Source organism: Macrotis lagotis, chromosome 1 (genome assembly GCF_037893015.1).
Source record: "Macrotis lagotis isolate mMagLag1 chromosome 1, bilby.v1.9.chrom.fasta, whole genome shotgun sequence".
Lineage (NCBI taxonomy): Eukaryota > Metazoa > Chordata > Mammalia > Peramelemorphia > Peramelidae > Macrotis > Macrotis lagotis.
This window is the reverse complement of record NC_133658.1, coordinates 609,123,515-609,140,260: the sequence shown is the minus strand read 5'-3', so window position 1 is coordinate 609,140,260 and position 16,746 is coordinate 609,123,515. Positions and strand designations below refer to the sequence as shown.

General features: G+C 38.4%; 1 protein-coding gene across 1 annotated transcript in view; it reads left to right on the top strand.

The window, feature by feature from the left end:
• LOC141507381 (zinc finger protein GLI2-like) overlaps nt 1-16,746 on the top strand; it is a 399,920-nt gene that overhangs the window by 263,760 nt on the left and 119,414 nt on the right. Inside the window, 1 exon segment of the mRNA XM_074214973.1 lies at nt 10,824-10,929. Within this exon segment, the coding sequence (XP_074071074.1) occupies nt 10,824-10,929 (106 nt within the window).

Sequence of the window (16,746 nt, the reverse complement as noted above, 5' to 3'; positions counted from 1 at the left end):
AGGCAGATTTTGGTTTAGGTTAAAAAAAAACCCTTATAAATAATTAGAACTGCCCACAAATAGAACTGACCCTAAAAGGTAGTGGATCTTTGCTCATTGGAAGTCTTGAAGGCAAAGATGGATAACCAATATTAGGTGTGTGTGGTAGAAAGAGGTTCCATTTGAGTAGGGGTTAGACTAGATGGTCACTGAGGATCATTTCATCTCTAGAATTCTGTGATTCAGTATAGAATGCGTGGATCCCTGAATATATAATTGAGAATGTAGATATTCTTAGCTTATACTTCTCAAGCTATATGTCTCAGTGGGGTGACAGGGTGCTATAAACTTTGTGACAATACCTACTTATAAACCAGGGGGGCCAGGGCTGGAGAGGAGGAATCATTTGGACCACAAAGTAATCACTAACATGTGTTTAGAAACTTCCCACAGGGATTTAACTGAAAGAGAAAAGGCAAATAGAATTGTTTGCATATTTTTCTGTTGTCAGAGGACATGATGACAGCAACTGAGAGTCCAATAGGAAAGGAGCAGAAGACATTAAAGGGAATACCCTGCCTCTTTTTGGAACACTGCCAAACTGTGTTCCCATTTATTACAGTCTTCCAGGACCAATACATCAGATATATTAGTATGGCCTATAGCCTAAATGAGAAAGAAAACCCCAAAAGTTAAGTGTGGCAAAATGTGGCAAATTGGGAAGTCATTTATATCTATCGATATGAAATTTTCAGGTAGCACTGGTTATAAGAGTGGCTCACCACTATCACAGAGAAAGGCATTGGATCTCTTATTTCCTTGGTCTAAGGAAGGTCTGGAAGAGGATATTCCCTTGACAATGTAATTCATTACTCCCTCTGCAACTTTAAGGCTTGGAGAGAGCCTAGAACTCTAGCATAACACCTTAGCATTGTATAACACTTGACAGATTTCAAAATACATTCATATCAGTGACTCATTTTACCCTATAGGTCTATAAGATGGGGAGGAATAATATCATTCTCATTTTATAGAAGAGGAAAGTGAGATTTCCAAGATTAAAGCTTATTCAAAGTCTTACAGGTATTTAAATTACAAATCTGAAACTAAGTCTAAGTCAGAGATCCAGTATCTAAGTGTGTATCTGGACCCTACTCCGAAGTACTAAGTTTAGGTCTCATTCCCTCAAGGATATAGACTTTAAACTCCCTCTTTTAGAAAATTCTAGGGGAAGAAATTTCCAATCTGACTGTACTTGGGATAGGGGAAAATAAGGTGAGAAAAAGGAGTTACACTCATAGGGGAAATCAGCTTACCACTTTAATGGAGAAAGGAAAAATTAAAAGGCTTCCGCATGATCCTTGCAACCCAAAATTCTTCCTGGATGCTCAGAGAACATAGCTGTGGCTTCCCTGTAGAGAAAGGATGTCTAAGCAACCACTGACCTCAGCTTTCTCTGGTGGGCATTAAGGTCCTGAACTGCCTTTAAGAGAGGAGAAGGGAGAATATGAGAGAATCAACTTGATGTTGAACAGGCGCTATAGAATCAGAGGTCAGTCTGGTAAATCACTTAACCTCTTTGGCCTCAGTTCCCTTACCTATAAAATGGGAATAAGAACATGTATAATATTTCATAAAATTGTGAGATGACTACATAAAAGTGAATTGTTACTGTATTGGATGTGAAAATACTTTTGAAAACAAAGCACTTTGTAATTATAATAATTTTTTTTAACTGGATCTGTGATTTTCTTGGTCTAGGAAGATAAATCCTGGAGAGAAACTTTCTCTACCAGTGACTCATAGGACCTCTGCACCTTACTCTCTTGGATACTGTGAGGATATACAATTTATTCAGGGTCATATAGAGACAGGATTCTACTTTTTTGGGACTCCTGGGCCAGCTCTCTATCTCCTATACCAACCTATCCTCCATTCTTATACTACTTTTTATTTTGTGACCCTTTGTTGCTGGGTGGTTTTTTTGAGGTAGCTGGGGTTAGGTGACTTGTCCAGGGTCACACAGTTATTAAGTGTCTGGCCCTGGATTTGAACTCAGGTTCTCTTGACTCAAAAGCTGGTACTCTATCCACTGCACCACCTACCTGTTCAGCACCTTCATTTTTCACTTAATTTCAGAGAATCATAGGAATGTGAAGGCTTAGGAGAGACTTTAAGTGACCGAGTGTGCACATCCACACAAAGAATCTAAAATTCTCTTTCTATTGGGGGAAAGATAAAATTTTATAGGAAGTCAGACCTGACTGAGTAGTTGTCCTTAGTTAATCATAAATTGAAGCCTGTCCCTCAATATCTTCCTTACCCATTTGTGTCCAAGACATTATTGGTATAGATCCAGTTCTTTGTGTCACAAAGGATTTCCTGTCTTTATGTCATAAATTCCTCTGTAGGTACTCCTAGGAAAAATGATACTTAGTCTGCTAACACCTGAATAAGGATCATCAAATCCTTTCAAATAAGAACTTCTGGTTTCCAGCCATTCGCTGGGGGAATGGGTCATAAGGCTGGCAGTATGCATGGATAGGTTCATCAGAAATGGGAATAATAAAAGAAATGTTAGGAAAGAATTATAGGATCATAAATTTAGACCTGAAAAGAGAATGAACATTCTGAGAGGTGCTATGACCTGACTGAAATTACAGAGGTGCTGTTAGAATCTGGATTTGAACCCAGGACCTCTGAATTAAGAGCAATCAAGATACACTATACTATGTGTAAGGCCCCCCCAAAAGTAAACTGTGCTTACTTATTTCATAGCTTTGGGAATGTATCCTCTCAGATGCATATACTGATCCATGGGATAGTGCACCACAGTGTAAAAACCCATTCTCAAGTCAAACATGGAAGACCCTGAACCCTGGGGTCCAGATTATGAAGGGTTTTAGATACCAGGCTGAGAACTTGGTGCTTTATGTCCCTGTTTTAGGAATAGTATTTTGTTTGGATTGTATGAATCATGACTTGGAAGGGGAAGTGACACATATCAGAGAGCTAGGAAGTGATTGTGGTGGGTCCCAAAGATGAAGGCTAACTTTTGGACAGTAGCTTACATGTGGAGAGAAGAGTTACTACATGTGGCAAATTCTGGGGAGAACAAGACTTTGCAGTAAACTGAATACAGCAGCAGGGGTAAGAGGGGAGAGGAAAGAATTATTAGGCACAAGAATTTAGTAATTGAGCTCATTGGTAACCCTGGAGAAAGATGTTTTATGTCAGTAGGGTTGTGGGGGTGAGGATGAGGGAAATAAGCCAGATTGTATGGACTTGAAAAGTTAAATAAGTAGTGAGGAAGCAAGTAAGGATGATTCTTTTAAAGGTTTTTGTCAGTGAAAAGAAAGAGAAGAATACAATGATAATCTGAAGAGATAGAGTGAAGGTTTTTGAAAGATTAAGAGTTGACAGACACCAGCAAAAGAGCTAGTAGATAGGGAAGATTAAAGATGAAAGAAAGGGAATGATCAATGGGGCAAGTTTCTGGAGATGGCTAGAGATGGGACTAGGAGCAAAGGGAAAAGAGTTGACCTTGTCAATATATATTTTTCATGAGAGGAAACTGAGGATCTAAGGGGTTAAATTAGCAACTACAGTCACAAGTAGTTGAGAGCAAAGGTAGAATATTTGGCCTTGGCAACAAAAAAAGTCACTTACTCAGAGAGAGGAATTTTTGTTCCTATTCAGTCATTTTTCAATTGTATCTAACTTTCCAGGATCCCATTTGGGGTTTCTTTGCAGTTTGCCATTTCTTTCTTCAGCTCATTTTACAGATGAAGAAACTGAGGCAAACACTGTTAAATGACTTTCTCAGGAATTTACATCTTAGTAAGGCCTGATTTGAATTTAAGAAGGTTAATCTTCAGGTCTAGCACTGAACCACTGAACAGAGAAAGCACAGGAGAAAGGATTATAGAGGACTGGGGTGGGATAGGGGTTGGGGTGGAAGAAGAGAGGAATGATTGATAGCTTAAATAGATTCAAATTGTAAATCTTGGAAATTAGGAAGTCAATGAACCTGGGAGGAGAGGTTGTTTGAGGGGACAACAGCACTTATTGAAATTCCCAAGTATATGAATGAGAGTGGGGTTGGAGAAGTCTTTTTTCCAGGTACCAAATGCCTTTTGAGAAGAAAAGGACAGTGATGTGGGGGGATTAGTGTATTGCAATAAGAAGAATTTTGATTTAGTGATATAGATGGATGAAGCAAACCCCTAAGGGAAGAGGTTGCTAAGTAATAATGGTCAAGGGGAGATAGTTGAATGTGACAATAGAGAACAAAGAATATTTCAAATCCAAAATAAAAGAGTTAGTGGAAAGATTTTTTCAATCAGCAAACCCATTCATTAATCTCCTATTTTGTGCTGGGTTCTGAAGATACAAAAACAAAAAAATGAAACAATTGCTCTGAGCTAGACATCAAAGAGACCTGAGTTTGAATCAAGGCTCAGTCACCTATCAGACAAGTAATCCTCAGTAACTCGATTTTTTCAACACTCCATTTTTTCATTTGTAAAACTTAAGTATTAATACTGGTAGCCTATGAGCACCTTGAAATCAGAATCAATCTTTTGCCTTTTATTCCCTAACCCTTAGAAAAGTGCTTGGCATATAATAGGCACTTACTGAATGCTTAGTGACTTATATCACCTACCTGAAAGAATTATTAAGATCATATTTGGATAATATATAGGAAAAGGCTTTTTAACTCTAAAGCAATTCACTTTTTATTGTTCAGACTTGTGATTTTATTGCTGTGGGGAACCCCTGTGGGTAAACTCCCTCTCCTTCAGTGGGTCACTTCATTTGGATTCTAGAAAGTTGCCTGAAGTACATTAGGAGATTATTTGCCCATAATCAAGCAAATACAATTTTTCTGAATTCAAGACTGTCACTCAATCCTCTAGGCCATGCTATCTCTTGAAAAACCAATTACTAAATTATTATTATTATTATCATTAACTGAAGTTCAGACTGGTATCCCAATCATGCAGATTCAAAGAAAACAAGTTTTGAATGCTGACTGTGGTGCTGACTCACATGGTCTCATAAGGCAATTCACCTCCTGTCTCTAAGTCTGTTTTTTCATCTATGAAATGGGCAGAATAATATGTACCCTCTTCTATCCCTCCCAGGTTTAGAGCAAGAGTTAATAACATAATATCTGCAGGGCACTTCTAACCATTCTCAGAAGTGTGTTATGCAGATGCAAAGGGCCATTATAATAATTATTATTAATTTTCTCCTAGGAATTTAGTATTGTGCAAGAAATTATTTTTTTTAGTAGTCTGAGCTCTTTTGACCCAGGCCTGACCTCTATCTTTTTCATTTTTTGCTGTTTTTTTTTTTACTGAGCCTTCTCAGACTGTGTAGAGATTTGAAAAATAACCCATTGAATTTGATAAATGAAGATGGCAATTTTAAAGGATAGATTTTTTCCTGCAGTGGGTTTTGGAGCTCTTGTCTTACCTTCATTGTTTGAGTTCTTCATCCATACAGAGGCAGGTTTTCTATCAACAGGGATTCTTCACCTGGTTCTATGGGTAGATTTTGTGGGGTCCATGAGCTCAAATTGGGGAAAAAATGTATATATATATATATATATATATATATATATATATATATATATATTTGCAATAACTTCTATATGAAATTTAGATTTCCTTCCATTATTAAAAAAGGCTTTATTTGAGGAAGGGTCCATAAGCTTCACCAAATTGGCCAGTGGGTCCTTGACACAAAAAAGTTTAAGAATCCTTGCTGAATAGAGGAACAGTCTCATAAGTCATAAAATAAAGATTTATTATTTTAATTCTTACTATATATATTATTATTCTAGTGTGATGGAGAGATGTAAAGAGATATGAGTCATGATCTCTGCCCTCAAGGAGCTTACAATCGAATTGGAAAAAAATAAAGCAAGCCACATGCATGTTGTATGGGAACTAGTGAACAAACTGAAGAGTAAATGTGACAAAGGAACAATGCTGACAATGAGGGTTGTGAATATAGAAGGAGGTGGGCTCTGAAGACTCAGGAAAGACTAAAACACCTTAAGCAATAGGGTTTGGTTTGGTTTTGTTTTTAGGTTTTTGCAAGGCACATGGGGTTAAATAGCTTGCCCAAGGCCACACAGCTAGGTAATTACTAAGTGTCTGAGACCAGATTTGAACCCAGGTACTCCTGACTCCAGGGCCAGTGCTTTATCCACTGTGCCACCTAGCCACCCCAAGCAATAGGTCTTTAAGATATCTAGGTTTTATTCCTGCGTGGACTGAATTGTGTGGTGCTTTGTGAGCATCTTTTGTGTTTCCACTGCTCAGTTATGTGCTCTTCAATGTCAGGCCATATAGCTTATTTCTTTGATCTCCTGCTTTGTTCAGATGGATGCTGCTTTGTTGACTAACATTTGCTGCTCCAAGCACTGACCTGGGAGACAGCCATGAAGTGTAGGCTAAGTTGGTGTTTCCTTTCGTTTCTGAGTTTTCCTTGATTGGATCCCTCAGCCATCAAGGTCTCTGCTGTGGTGCCTCTTCCAAATCTCCCCTCCCAGAGAGAACCCTGTGCTGCAGACCAGAAAGTCTTAACCTAATAACGGTGAACTTTTTAAAAAATTATTTTGATACTGTATTTCAATATTATTGGTTTTCTTTGCAATCTTATGCATTTTACTTTATATATTTAAAAACATTACTCTGACATAGGGCCCATAGACTTTACTGGAGTGATAATGGGGTTCATGACACAAAACAGGTAAAGAATCCCTTCTCTAAATTTTTATTTTCCCTTTTTTTTTGTTTTGTTTTACTTTCATTCCTCTGGATGGGGATAGTATTGTGCATAACTGGTCCAATAGGGTTGTCCTAGCTCTCTGAACTGCTGAGAGGAACAGTGTTCATCAAGATTGATAAACTCACAATGCTGTTAATGTGGAGAATGTTTTCTTGGTTCTGCTCCCTTCACTCAGCATCAGATCCTATAAGTCATTCCATACTTCTCTAGAGTCCAACCATTTATGTTTTCTTCTGGAACAATAGTATTCAGTAACATTCATATACCATACCATACATACCATAACTTGTTCAGTCATTCCTCAATTGATGGGCATTCCCTCAATTTCCAATTCTTTGCCACTGCAAAAAGAGCTGCTATTAATATTTTGGAACATGTGGAATTTTCCCATTTTTTTTTTTATGATTTCTTCTGTATATAGACCTAGTATTGGAATTGCTACGTCAAATGGTATGATCAGTTTTATTGCTCTTTGGGCATAGTCCCATATTGCTCTCCAGAATGGTTGGATCAGTTCACAACTCTCCCAATGATACCTTAATGTCCCAATCCTCCTACAACCTCTCCAATTTTGATCATTGCCCCTTTTTTAAATCTTAGCCAATATTTTCCCTTCTTGCCATCAAAATGTTCGATAGCCTTGGGACTATGATATGTGACATTAGGATATTTAGGGATACTAATCCATGCAAATGATTTGATGTAGCTTAAAATGTATTATATTTTGAGGAATAAAAAAGACAATATCTCAGTAGTATTATTAGGTCAGTAGAGGGAAGGAGGAGGGCAGTGAGATTTTTAGGAAGACAAGACTTGGGAAGCCCTTCAGATCACATGTTGTCTATGAACATCTACAGGCTGTACACCTTTCATAAAGAAGATGTTAAGTATTAACAGAGAAAACATATATGAATGTGTTTTTCCACATGCTTTTTCCTATTCATCTATAAAGTTTTGAAGTTAAAAAAAAACTTTTCAAAACATGGTCATTATGTAAGTAAATTCCATTCTGTTTTCCTGGGGACCCAGAAGATCTCATGTTTTAGCAGTAATGGCTGACAATTTTGTTTGTTTTAATAGGAATCACAAATTTCTCATTAGAAAGGGGGAAAAAACACCCTAAAGGATATGTGTTAATGATATTCCATTATTTATTAAGTCTTTCCTCTTAGGGATTGAACAGTTTCACCACTGTGTCCTATTATTCGTTAGGCAGGGAAATTCTTCCATTGCATCAGGGACAAAAGAGGGCCAGCTCAGATCCAGTCTGCTATGGAACCTAGAAGGCTTTCAGCCTCACCAAAAGCCTGCCTCTTGAGCTGTAAAGCCAAGGAACTATGCTGAGTTTTAGTCTCTTTTGCATTTTCTTGCCAGGACTGCCAAAAGTCCCAGTCCAGATTTGCTCTCTCTGCTGAATTCAAGAAGCCTAGATTGCCCACGGGAAATGGCCTAAGCTTCAGAGTCCCTCCAAAAGGCGGACAGCAAAAACAGATTTTTTTGTTGTTGTTGTTCAGATGGCAAAAGGCTGAAAGGATTGTAGTTTCTGTTTGGGATGCCTGCCTGCCAACCAGTGGAATGTGGACAGGTGGTTAAGAACAAGTCTTAGCAAAGGACTAAAGATGTTCCTGCAACTGAAAACGCAGCTTTTCTAAATCTCCAATTATAGTAAAATGCAACGGAAAAAAAGGGGGGGGGGATGTGTGTGTTATGTCAACAAGAGCTGCTGACAAACCCTGGGTGAAAAGATGATTTGTGGAAAAACTGACTCACCTTTTAGGGAAGGAATAGGAAACATACCTCCAAACTCTCTCATTGACTTTGTTTTGTTTGGATTTTAATGATCTTGTGAAGGAGGGATAAAGGATTAGGGTTGCAGCCTAAAACAGGACCTAAGGAATAAACCCTCTCAAAGAAAGCTATGACTTACCAAACCCTGTCCCTCCTGCCTCCTCCAGAGGTAACAATGTCCTTTCAAACTGGTTGCAAATGTCCTGTGGACAATTTAGGACAGACCAGTGGATGCCAACACCATTGATACTAACGCCTTGGTTGGAGGGTCTTGAGAGGAAGAACAATGACCACAGGATTGTTAGAACTGGAATAGATATCTTTGAGATTGTTTAATCTTCCTGAGGATGAAAAAAGTGAAATGATATATAACATCCTTCAGCTTCCTTTTGTTGTACTCTATGTACTGGTTGTTTGCATTTGAGATTTGTGGGCTTCAGGTTTGGCCAACTTTGTGTTTTGTTTTTTAATCTAGGCTCTTCCCCTTTCTTTCTTTCTTTCTTTCTTTCTTTCTTTCTTTCTTTCTTTCTTTCTTTCTTTCTTTCTTTCTTTCTTTCTTTCTTTCTTTCTTTCTTTCTCTCTTGGTTTTTGCAAGGGGATGGGGTTAAGTGGCTTGCCCAAGGCCACACAGCTAGGTAATTATTAAGTGTCTGTGGTCAGATTTGAACTCAGGTACTCCTGACTCCAGGGCTGGTGCTCTCTCCACTGCATCAGCTAGTTGCCCCCTGCCCCTTATTTCTGCCCTCTGATTTGGGTGCCAGTTACTTATTGATACCAGTAGATGCAGTGGATAGAGCCTCAGACACTTACTAACAGTACGACCCTGAGTAAATCACTTAATCTTGGCACCTCAGTTCCTCATCTATAAAATGAGCTGGAGAAGGAAATGACAAACTACTCCAGTAAATCATAAGCACAGGATGAGACTTTAGAAACTCTCTAGTCCAGAGTTTTTAGCATTTGTGTGTTGTGTAGGTCTGTGTCTATGTCTATGCTGGGCCTCTTTGCTTGTCTGTTAAAAACTGTGGATCCCTTCCCAGAATAATGTTTTTGTTTAAATTCACAATTAAAAGAAATCTAACTTTCATTTAGAGTTTAGTGAAAATAAAGATGACATTTGCAGATCTCCACTGAACCCAAGGTTAAGGATTCCTGACCTATTTCAACCCTATCATTTTTTACTAATGAGGAAACTGAGGACTTCATTGGCTAAAGATTGAAAAAATTAGATTACTACAGTCTGCTAATCCAATGTTCTTTCCACAGATTTAGTGAGGTTTTATTTTGACTATAGATGTAGTCTCCCATCTGTTTAAAATAACAAAACAACAAAATTTCTCACTATTTTTCAAATGCCTTTCTCATATTAAAAGACACAAAAGGGGGCATCTTTCTTTTTAGCAAAGGGTATTCTCAAATAATCCTGATGATTAGAAGGAAAGGTGAGGGCAAAGATAAGCACTCGAGAGAATAACCTTTGGAATATCACCTTAGCCTGTTAGCATTTTCCTCCAACAGGTTCCCAGCACCTCATGTTGGGTCAGTAATAAATATTAAAACTCACAGAATTCATAAGTCAACGTAGGTGTCCTGGGCCTTTGGAGACCACTTTATCTCTCCATCAAAGATGAAGAGAGCTCCTCAGATGAATAAGAAATAGAGCTGCGAATGCTGACAAGCAGGAGCAATTTAGGAGTCTTTCTCAGAAGCCAAGCCACAGACGTTTTTTTGGCGGCTGCTAATGGGTATGCCATTTATGTGTGAGCGGCTTGATATTACAGATGGTCTTAGGTAAATATTTCCAGCCTAATCGTTCTACTGTGTACGGATGCTGGAGAAGGGTGCTGCTGAAGCTGCTTCCAGCCAAGGCCAGCTTGGGTTGGAGGTCCCCAGAAATGGGAATCTGTCAGCTCTGATTTGCGTTGGCAGTCTAGTGTTCCATGGTACTTCCTATAATCTCTCCAAGTTCAAAGAGCGCTTAGCTGCTTGTCTTTGTCAGAAACATGGTTGGAGATCTTTTATGTTGAAGATGTAGGATTTCTCGGGATGTCTTTGATTATTTATTTATTCCACTTCTCTGGTATATGATAGCACCGGGATCCTGAAGCCCCCTTGTCCTATATTGCACTTGCTCTGAAATTCAAGGAGTTTTAAGTCCCTTTGAAAATTGCTTTAAAAGGGAAGGGGGAAAAAAAGAGTTTTTGAAGTTCCTTTTTTTTTTCTTTTCCTCTTTCCCCCCTCCCCTTCCACAGTGCCACAACACCTACTTCCAGCGTTCCACGCTCCCTTACCGATTGACATGCGACATCAGGAAGGAAGATATCATTACGAACCTCACTCTATCCATGCTATTCATGGGTAAGTCTTGCATCTTTCCTATGGGTGACTTGTCTCCCCCCCTCCCCCTGCCCCAACCTCCCCACCCTGTATTTTCAGTGTGTTCTCTCCATCTCTCTCTTTATACTGTCATTAAAGTTTCCTGAATTGAGACAGAGTTGGCAGACTTTGGCAACTTCCCTCCCTGTTATCTTTGAGAGAAAATAGAGTTAACAATTTTAAACAAGTATTTGTCTCTATCTGCTGTTGGCCTTTTGGAAATGGTATTATAAATATGTGTGGGTGTATGTGTTTGTAGTATTCTGAATTTTTGAGAAGCAAACAGCCTTCTTATGAATCAACAACTTGTAATGTCTCTTAACTTCCTTATGTTTTTTATCCTAGGCACTAGAAAGTTCAGTGCTATTACTCCCCATCTGTAAAATGGGAATGCTTTAGGTGTGAGATTTCTCTAACCAGAACCATGTGAAGTTTTATATAATGGCAATGTTATTACTCTAGTCTACTTTTATAACCATAGGTGAAAAGGGATATAATTGTTCTAGGCAAATTCTCTAACCTTGGCTATCTGCCCTACTTGCTTAAAGTTTTCAAATCCTATTTCTATTATCTCCTCCTTTACTCAGAGATTCTGACCCTTCCTGTCACTGTGTTGGACTACTACTCACAAAAAGTTGCAGTGGAAATACTCATTCCTTTTCAAAGCAGGTTAACCTAAATGTCTCTCTTTACTTTATGAAGGTTTTGCTAGAAAACATAAAATGCCTGTAGAGAAGCTAGCCCATATATACATAAATGTATATATATATATCTGTCTGGATTTACCTCCCAAGGAAAGGTGAACATATGAAGACCAATCTTGTCTTCAGTTGGGGATGGAGTTCAATGCCATAGTGGAACAAGTCATTAGCTATACATACATACATACATACATACATATACACACACACACATATGTGGCCTATTAGGCATTGTGCTAAGCATTTAAAAAATATTTAATTTTATCCCACAACAACCCAATCCTGAAAGACAGGTGTAGGGGTAACACCCATTTTTCAGTTGTAGAAACTGTAACAAACAGGTTCAGCAGCTTATCCGTACAGTTTGTGTCTGAGACTGGACTTGAACTCAGATCTTCTTGACTCCTAGCCCAATGCTCCATCTACTGATACTTTCTAGCTGAAGGTCTCATTTCACTCTGCCTGGGAAGCTAAAGGATTTTCATGGTTAGGAAAAGTAGTACTAGCCAAGAGTTGTTAATTCAGGAAGACTGGAAAATCTCAGGCTGTTAAGTGAGCTCAATTCATTTTGTTTCAGGGTGGACCTTTGAGTCAGTCTATTAAACCCTTCTTAGCTCCCACGGTTTTGAAAAGCTCAGTTGGGGTTTATCAGCTGCAAGGACATGGTAATTAAGTGATCATCTCTGCAGATTTGGCATGCCAACTAAGCAGGATTCTGCAAGATTGCATTTATTGGGGATTCTAGCCTGAGAGCTGTAACAGGAGGCCCTCATCTGGGTGTAGAGGGAGGTGTTTGGTTTGGTTTGGTTTTGCTTTAGAGAAATCCTTTGCTGACTATACCTGTGGTGCTGATTTTAGATATGTCCCTTAAGTTTGGCTTTGTAGAACTCCAACATATAGACACAATATTTTTCTAGTTTAGTGGACAATTGACAACATAGAACTTGCTGTCCCAGAGCTTAAGAAGAAAGAAATAATATTTATGCTCTAAGAGTTATGAGAAGAGAGAAATCTTTGTGGGTTGTGAGTTACACTTAAAGTTCAGCAATTGGCAAACGGCCATCACTAGACCTGAATATGGGGGCAACCTGGGCAATTCATGAGTATATTTCAAAACTGAACAATGAATTTTGAAAACAAAAGACCAAAATCCTGAATGAGTATTACTTTGGCCACCATTTTGATATGCTAAGCATCTTTAATGAGTCCCAATTAAATAAATCATTAGAGTAAAAACATAGACTTTGTCATAGATTCAACAAACTATTAGTGAATCTTAACTTTAAACATATGTGTTATTCATAATGGCATTGTCTAGGGGAATGAGCATAAGTCTGAGAATCTGGAAAACTCAGTTCATACTACAACAAACTGTGAGTTCCTAGGCAAAACACTTAACCTTTCTGCATTCAAGTGTCATTATTTTCATGAGAAAGACTTGTTGAATCATTTCTGACTGGATCTCATTTGGAGTTTCCTTGGTAAAGACTGGAATAGTTTGTCATCTCCTCTAGCTCTTTTAATAGATGAGAAAACTGAGGCAAACAGGGTTAAGTGACTTGTTCGTGCTCATACAGCTAGTAAGTATCTAAGCCGGATTTGAACTCAGGTTTTCCTGACTCCAGGTCTGGTGCTCTATGCACTGCACCATCTAGTGTCTATGAGAGGAGCATACTAGTGCCAAATTCACAAGGGTGAACCCAAGGGTGTTGTTAAGATCAAACAAGATAATGAAAAGTTATTTTTGGAAATCCTACTGTGGAAGCATAAAGGCGTATTATTTGAATCACTTTAAGCCTGACCTTTGCCTAATAGGAAAGGTTGAGTTCTGAACCAAATGTAGAGGGGTCTTCAGTACAAGAGTGTGGTTAGCCTAACTGCTCTGATCGCCTAAGACATGGAAGGAGATGAACTAAGTCTTTCAATGTGAGTGAATTGCAAATTCTCTGAGTGCTAAGCACTTGGTGGCTACCACCAATCAACCTTAAGCTGGTGAAACCTTATGAAAATGAGTATCAGGGGAATACTTGAAGAGGAAAAGAAGTCAGAACAGGGCAACATTCAGGCTTAAGGGTATGTGGAAAGCAGGAGAGGACCTTGGGTATAATGGGGAGGTTTATGGACTGATTTTATATGGATCTTAGGTCTTTTTTTTAGCACCAGCTAAGAGTCACCTCCTTCTGTTCCACTCAGTTTCATGGAGTCACAGTCTAGAAACCCCTGTTATTTTCCCCCAGACCTATAACAACAAAAACTAAGGACAAGACCTCTTTAATACACCATTAGTTATTGTTTAGGGACACTATCCTATTCATAGCAATCTTCTAGCAATAATAAGAATAGCTAGCATTTCTATAGGGCTTTATGATTTGCAAAGCACTTTTACAGATGATTTCTCATTTTCTCCTTACAACAACCATGGCTAGTAAGTGATATTATTATTCCCTTTTTACAGATGAGAAAATTGAAGATGAAGGACTTTGCATAAGTGATTTTCCCAGAGTTATGCAGGTCTGAGGCTGTATTTGAACATGTCTTCCTCATTTTAAGTCCAACAATGTACCGCCCTCTAAATGCCTTAGCATTTTGTGATTGGGCACAGTGCTAGGGGATAGGGATCTAAAGATAACAAAACAATTCCTGCTTTCAAGGAACTTACAGTCTAGTTCAGGGAAATGCAAAATTGAATTCAATTTTGAGGGAAAGGTACAAGCAAGTTGTGATGTAACAGAGGGGATCAGGAAAGGCTTTATGTAGGAAGTGGTGGCTGAACTGAATCTTGAACAAAACTTGAATTCTCAAGAGGCATTGGGGAGAAGGGAATGAGTTATAGGGAGGGGGAATAGCCAATGCAAAGGTATGGAGTTGGGAAATGGAATGGCATTGATGAATAATATATAAGACAGGTTTGACTAACCACAGTGTCTATGAAACGGAATAATTTATAATACTGGCATCACAGTTTGGGGAAATGTGAAGGGAAATTCCAGAGATGATTTCCCAGAAGGTTATAAACAAGGACTCATCTAACAAGATATTGGCTTAATGAAATTTCCAACAGTGATTGACTTAGTAAAGAGATAACTGTTCAATCAGATCCAAGAATCAACTTAGTGTTGATATTTCAGGCACCTGAGCCCTCTAGAAATACTATTCTCACAAATCATCTCAGAAATACCTTCTGATCTGATGATCCTACCTTATATATCCTTCACTTTCTATTTCCATGGCTGATACCCTAGCCCCAGGGTGGGGAAACTCTGCCCCACTTGTCATAATTGGTCTGCTATTGCCAAGGCAATTGCAGATAGGACTTAAAATTCAATAAATCTAGGAGCTTTTTAGGGGTGAATTAATTAAATGTTTGACCAAATATCGCTATGAATGATATTATAAATATCCAAATGGCCCTTGGCAGTACAAAGGTTCTCCACCCCTGCCTTAGTTCATGCTCTTGCTATTTCTCACTTGTGTCCTGAACCTTATCCTTACCAAGGCCATCTCCAGTCATCCTATTGCTTATCTGGTCACTGAACCCAGATGGCTCTGGAGGAAAAAGTGAAACTGGTGACGTAGCATAGCACCCCCTCACTCAAATCCAGTTCATGTGCTTGTCATGTCATAACCTCCCTTGATATCTTGGTCTTCTTTGAGAAAGAAGGACCAAACATCATGGTGGGAACCAAACATCATGGTGGGATAGAAAGTGAACTCTACTTAAAAGATTGAGCTTATCCAGGTCAGTGACCTTGGAAAAATCACTTCCTCTCTATCTACTTCAGTCACATATAAGAGCCTAACTAAATGATTTGAAAAGTGCTGTCTAGCTCCAATATTCTGGGATTCTAGACTTTTGGTCTATTGGAATTGCTCTACTCCTCCAAGGCCCATCTCCAGTTCTATTTTCTCTATGAAACTTACCCTAATGTACACTGGAAATTACCTCTCTGCTCGGATTTCTTACAACATTCTTTCTGAATCTAATGCATGCTGGCATTTTGCCTTATATATTAGTAATTTTGTGTATATATATTTTAACCTCCCTGTTAATTGTAAGCCTACTTGATGGTAAGCTTTATATTATTTATTTTTTCATCTTTATATTCTACACTGCCTAGACCAGCACCTACAAAAAGTTATTATTCAAATAATACTTGTTGGATTGAAATATATTATGTGCCTTGCTTTCTTCAAAATGCAGCACCAATCTCAAAACTACTTGTGGCAGACCATCTTATTTAGGCTCCAAGATGCAAAAGGGAAGCCATTTTGTTATGAAACTTTGATTTCTTAAAAAAAATTATTTATTTAAGGCAATGGGGTTAAGTGACTTGCCCAAGGTTACACAAACTAGACAATTATTAAGTGTCTGAGACCAGATTTGAACTCAGGTCTTCTGGATTCCAGGGCTATCCACTGTGCCACCTAACTGCCCCCTGAAACTTTAATTTTGCAGAAGAATGACATGCTGGAAAATGTTGCCTTATAGAATCTTTAGGGCCCTAATTACAGTGCATGCCTTTTTAATGAATTGTTGCTATCACCTATCTGCTTAGCCTTTCTTGGTCTCATTTTTCTTAAATGAGGAAAGTTTATAGGTCTCCACTAGAAAACTGATTTTAAAGCAATGTGGAAAATACCTTTTTTTTTACACATAGCAGCTACAGATATGCAAAATATTAATGTTGATTTTGGTTATTTTTATCATAATTCATCCATAGTTCAAATCCTGGCCCTGCCAGTTATTTCCTGAGTGACTTTTAACAAGTTTAATTTGTTTAGGATTCAGTTTTCTCCACTGCAAAATGAGGGGTTGAACTAAATGATCTTTAAGACCCCTTTTGTCTTTAAATCTAGGACCCCATGAACCTCTTAGTACTTTAGACAGTTCTCTAAAACTATGTGCTATAGATAACCTGTATTGGAACAAGGAGTCACCACATTGGTTTACCACACCAAAGAAATGAACCTCTCCACTTTAAAAGAATGGAGACACAAGTGTTTGATGATACCTGACAGTACCTGCTTTAGGTAAAAGAAAATGTACCCCCCCCACACACACACACACACTCCTAAAAAAATGGAAATTCTCAGGGAA